Genomic DNA, 5,750 nt, shown 5'->3' with positions numbered 1-5,750 from the left:
TCTCTCTCTCATATGCATGAAAATGCATCCACATAATAAGGAACCACAACTACACATGGTTTAATTTGCTTGTGTGCAAGTGCAACAAGTGCATTGCATCCCCAATCCAATTGAAAGACAATATTTTTTTTAGGAGAAGTGAGTATTTTTAAGCAATCTTCCACTATCCGTAATCGTGACAGCAAAAGCAAGATCCAAATAACATGTTTATCGTGAAAAAAAACATGGATCTTGAAAACTAGAATTTAACCTGGATCTTGAAAACTCGAATTTCACTTTGTTTACCATGTCATTGTTAATTCATGTGAATTTCACTTTTATTGGACATATATGTTGAGACAACCAATTAAATTTTGACAATATATTAAAAATAAATTCTAATTAAAATTTAATTTAAATGGTAATACCAAAAAATATAAATATATTTGTCTTTAAATATGACGTTTTGTATATGTCTTTATACAAGTTTTTCTCTTATTTTAAACTCTGAAACAACTAATAAGATATTGTTCTAGTAATATAAAGTCCAACTAAATTTTGAGCAATTTAATTTCTGTTAGTAACATTTATTGAAAGAAATAATCAAAGGATTAGGTCGTTACTCATAGATAGAATGATTTTGAGAGTAAACAAAAACTAAAGACCGAAAAAGAGTTGGGCTTTGCTTCGTCAAAGCCCGAAGAGTTTAGGCCTTTTTAATATGAGAAAGACTTCTGTCTTGTAATAAGAAAAATAAAGATAACTGCAATTCTAATTCAGAAATAAGTTAATATTATGACCAATTTTTTTCTTATGTACAAAAAAAATAAGAAATAAGTTAATATTATGACCAAAACTATAAAAAAATTCAAAGTATGATTAATAATATTCCTTAAAGGAAATAAAAGAATTTCAGTGTCAACTTTTTTAGTTGCACCTAAAATTTGCTCAAGGAGAATAGAACTCCTTGCAAATCAAACTAACAAATATTCACCAGAGATGTGGAATTGAAATGTCAAATGTATGAACCTTTCTTCTCACCTTTTAAATTGAGTATTTTTTCGTTATCCACTAAAGTAGTGGCTGCAACAATTGCTATGAACCAATCTTGAAACCTGGTTCAGAATAATATGAATGAAGTTTTCTTTTTCCTTTTATTGTTAAATGCAAAGTTAATCATTTCTTTTGGGATTTAAATGATGATTTTGACTTTAACTCTATTAGATCTTTTAAATATTATGATAGATGTGAAATATGTAGTTTAGTTTTCTAAAACTAATTTTGTCTGTTAGCCTTGCAATAAAATCTTTAAATCTATATATATTGAAATTAAAGTTCTATTAGGAAATACACTCACACACCGAAAAAAGGATTAGTTCATTACTCATTGGTTGAGGTAATACCTTGATAGTACCCAAAAAAAATTAAACTTGTCTCAACTCTCCTATTACCCATAGTGAGCAAGTGAGAATTTTGCATCACTCATTTTTTTTACCAAGGAAAAGAGGAAAAAAATAAAAGAAATTTCCCAAAACCAAGGTCTCACATAACTCATACAATTACAAAACCTCAAGTGCTGTAAAATGCATATTGGGAAGCTTCTCTAATAGATCAACAGTTAACATTGAAGCCTTCTTTGGCTTAGGCTTTGGAATTGGCATATTCTCATAAGAATATCCCTTTGACAAGTTTGTTGTTGAAGTGTTCCTTTGACATGGACCTAACCACTTAGCTTGCATGTACTTATGCTTCCTCCATGGTCCCATGTGCATTTTCTTTTCCTTCATGCACCTTTTAGCTCCTATGCATAATGTCTTGATTAGGTTGCTTAATCTCTCTACTTTTCCGACAAACACCTCCGGCAGCCGCCGGACGAGACCGTTGTAGTCCTCACTTCCCCTTGCCATCTCAAATTCTGCTCTGAAATTCAATTCTATGATCACCCTTACCTCACCTTTCTTTGAGCTTGTGTTGTCTATTATATCTAAAAAATTGTGTTCCCCTGCATATAGTTTTGATAATGAGGTTAGAAAAGTGATCATATTAAATTCTTGATTTACATAACAAGTAGTTGGTATTTAGTTTCAACATAAAAATTGCTAGATCACATTACATTTCTTAAAATGTGTCACTTGTTAGATCAAAAAGTGTAATTGAATAATAAAGTTGAGTTTTAAATATGATTATTTAATAATCATGTAATGTTAATTTTAATTCCCAATCATAACCATAATTTTCAACAGAAGGTGACTGGATATAGAAAAGGTGATGTTAACACAAAATCTGAAAACAACTTTCCAAAATGAGTTTACTTCTACTGTCTATAATTAATGTTTTAATAAAATAGTATGATATTTATGTACGTAAGTGTAAAGATTTTATATAGTAAATATATCATTTATTGTTCATTTTGATTATTTTATTTTCTTTTTTGTTAAAAAATCAATGATAATTAAATATAAATAGTGAATAATATAATGACAGTATATAAGTGACTGCATATTTTTTTTGTCTCTTAATAAAATATACCAATCAGTCATAATCTTATAAATATAGCCCCACACCTAAAGTGCAAATTAACAAAGTACTAATTAATTGAATTTAACTTTTTAATTGAAAAAAGTGGGGTAGTGTAGGTTCAAACTTATCTTAGACCCACCCTGAAGATTATTACTTTTCATTTTTATAACTTCCCAAACAGGAAAAAGGTGCACTAGTGAGAATTGGATTATACCTGCTGGAATATTTGGTGAGCTTCTCCATTTGGTTTTGCAAATTGCACTATCATAACCTGCATTCTGAAGGTGTCTAGAAACTTCTCTCAACAAACAATTTCTACAAGAAGTGGTAGAAGCCATCATTCTGTTGCAATCACACACAGTTTCTACACTTTTTATGCCCTCGAGTGCTTCTTTGGTGGCATGCCTTATCCTTGACTCTAGAGAACTGGTTCTGTATACATTGGCCTGAAATCAAATAACCCCAATTGGTTAAAATACAAACAAATGAACATGTATCTGTCTGAAAAACTCCAAATTAAGCTTTTGGTAACAAATGGAGAATTGTATAAAACAAACATAGTAGAGTACAGATTTGTTAATTGTTCCATGACAAATCTATTTGTTGTCAAGACTCAAAGTCTCAATCATATCTACATCTAAATATAAGCCTTACATTTTTAAATAATACATAATTTCTACATTGTTTTTGTTGTACTATTTTAACATAGCTTACATTTTAGGTAATAAAACTAATTTTTTTCTTCTTAATTTATATTTTCTCTATTTCCTTTTTTTACACAAATATATCTGTAAAAACAATTAATTTATTTTTTGTGTTGTCAATTGACATGTTGAATCTGCAGATTACATATTGGAATGAGAATGAAAAGGTGATAAGATAAACACTTCTCTTGTCTGAATTTCCAATATTGAAGAAATCAAATAAAGAAAAAATCTATCATGGTGAATTAATAAAAAATGAAAAGAAAAAAAAAGTGATGAATAATTACCTGCAAAACTTGGTGTTGATTTTCCCAAAAGCTTCTATTCTCCTCACTATCCTTCTCTTCCTCATCTTCTTCTTCTTCTTCAACATCAAGCTCCATAATTTCATTACTGTGACACTCATCATTACTAGCACTATGACCCAAAATATCTCCATAATCAAGAAACTCAAACTCATCACTCGCATCACTCGGTTGCTCATCTACACAAGGAAAATCAACAACACTATCAAGCACCAGTTCCTTGTGGCGAGTAGACAAAAACCTAGTAAATCTACCGGTCATGGAGGTGAGACCCATGATGATGATGATTAACGTTGTCTTTGTTGTTAGGGACTTTGTGTTTCTTGGCTGGTGTGTTTGATAATCATGTGTGCTTTTATGTTGATTAAGTGGGACCAACGTTAGGCACATAAGCCATGTTGATATTGAACTCTACTCGCCGCGCAAATGAGTGAAAATTCTGACACCATCACTTGGCTGCACTCAATTCGTTCATTCAGATCTCACCACTCATGTTTTTTTAGAGGTATTCTTTATCAATGTAGCATTTTGGGTAAGAAATTATTTTTCCTTTATTAATTAAATATTTGATATTCTGATCTATCTAAAAATGTTATAAAATTTTACTTCATAAGACTAATATGTTATTCGGTAAATGTACTTAACAAGCTCTTTCCTCCCATTTTATCCAAACTAATTATTTGCAAAAGAACGATCCAATAGTAAATAAGCACAAGCATGACATTTTTATATAAAAATGTTGAGCATTTCATCTTTCAAATAACTACATCATTTTTAATGAAATTTTGCTTTTAAGTTTTTTTAATTAACATACCTTATGATATAGTATAAAAAATCATGTACTAGTTGCGTTAAATGTTATTGATATTTTATTATCATTTAATTCAACAAGATTTGGCATACACCTTGGATCCACATCAGTAGCATGCAATAATTCCGACCTACCCATGATCCAACGATTTAGATTTTGGATATACTCGAATATTCATATTTCTATTATTATTTTTTGTGTCTTCTCATTTCAATTCAATGATTGCGAATTAAAAATTATAAGCAAGGACTATAACAAATTATTATTTTTAAGAAAAAAATAATAAAAGAAACAGAAAGAGGATGATGTACTGAGGGACGAAGCTGCAACGTTGAAGATATCAGAATCGTTTATTTATGGATCATATGGGATTTGGGAATATGTGGGTCCACCTTGTAGCTTTACCTTATATTTTAAAGAAGGATATTGCTCCAAAACGGGTGAAATACGCGGCGCCTAGCTAGTGGTTTTGCTGATTTCTATGATATTTATTCTATTTTTAATGTAACCATTTTTGTGATCACTTTTTCAATAATGTAAAATGTTAAATATTAAAAAAAATATATTTAACATTAGTAGGGACGGTTCAGGTTCAAAAATTTTATCCAGTTAATATTAGGGTCATGTAGGGACATGCACGACCCGCTCCGACCTTTCTCATGATAATTCATCATGTTTGTATGTGTGTTTTTTAATTATGTACAAAACAATGACATATTTTTGTGCCTAAGGTATCATTAATTTTCTATTTTTCATCATATATACTTGATTTACAAATATATATATATATATATGTATTATTTCATATTCAAAGGTTAAACCCATCGACATTAGGGATCGTGTTAATTTCGGGTCTAAAGTCGGATCTGAGTGAATTTACATTAGAGCCATATTAAAAACAAGTCTTACTCCACCCAACCTATCTTGTATTCACATTTAATCTACCGTGTTAAACTCATAAGTCATAATTATGTTTAGGGTGTACTAGGAGGCACGGGGAAAGTGCAAAAAGATTCGCTAAACCACTGTAAATTAAGGGTTATAATAAATATCATTGATCATTATTCGTAGGGGGGCCACGGGAAGTGAAGGCCTTTTGGGGAGATAATTTGGAGGACTTTTTTGTCATTTTGTTGGTAGTGCAATAATTTTGATACTCCGTTTTTACGGGATTACGGCGTTATAATAATATGATGCATTGAGCTTTCATGAGGTTGTAGTGTTTTAAAGCAGAATTTTAGGCCAACGTTCTTTTCCAACTTCCATTATTGTTTCTTCATGTAATTATCTAAATCATCATCTTAATTACACCATGACAATGGATCTGATGAGTTTAATTAGTGCACTATTTAGATTGGTCTCATTATGTTATTTTAGGACCTAAACTCGCTCGAAATCCATGTAAGTATTTGTTAAGTTAACTACTTGTGG

The 5,750-nt window shown here is 30.3% G+C and overlaps 1 protein-coding gene across 2 annotated transcripts; it reads right to left on the bottom strand.

Annotated features, from left to right (window-relative positions):
- On the bottom strand, positions 1,407 to 3,907 carry LOC109328997. Of its 2 annotated transcripts, XM_019562655.1 has the most exons (4): positions 3,491 to 3,907; positions 2,714 to 2,945; positions 1,588 to 1,981; positions 1,508 to 1,557 (listed from the first exon to the last, which is right to left on the bottom strand). In XM_019562655.1, the coding sequence occupies exons 1-4, from the start codon at positions 3,896 to 3,898 to the stop codon at positions 1,539 to 1,541; spliced, it is 1,053 nt and encodes a 350-aa protein (XP_019418200.1). In that variant the 5' UTR covers positions 3,899 to 3,907; the 3' UTR covers positions 1,508 to 1,538. The 2 variants fall into 2 exon arrangements, with proteins under 2 accessions (XP_019418199.1, XP_019418200.1); XM_019562654.1 differs by having other exon boundaries at positions 1,407 to 1,981; positions 3,491 to 3,906.

Source organism: Lupinus angustifolius, chromosome LG16 (assembly GCF_001865875.1).
Source record: "Lupinus angustifolius cultivar Tanjil chromosome LG16, LupAngTanjil_v1.0, whole genome shotgun sequence".
Classification (NCBI taxonomy): domain Eukaryota; kingdom Viridiplantae; phylum Streptophyta; class Magnoliopsida; order Fabales; family Fabaceae; genus Lupinus; species Lupinus angustifolius.
Note: the sequence above shows the minus strand (reverse complement) of the source record. Positions and strands in the feature narration are given on the sequence as shown.

Bases quoted from the DNA above. Each gene is read 5' to 3' on its own strand.
- LOC109328997 (XM_019562654.1), bottom strand. From the start codon at position 3,898: ATGTGCCTAACGTTGGTCCCACTTAATCAACATAAAAGCACACATGAT. The intron at 2,946-3,490 runs GTAATTATTCAT...ATTTGATTTCAG, and splicing joins ATCAACACCAAGTTTTGCAG to GCCAATGTATACAGAACCAG. The intron at 1,982-2,713 runs GTATAATCCAAT...AACTATATGCAG, and splicing joins CTCACCAAATATTCCAGCAG to GGGAACACAATTTTTTAGAT.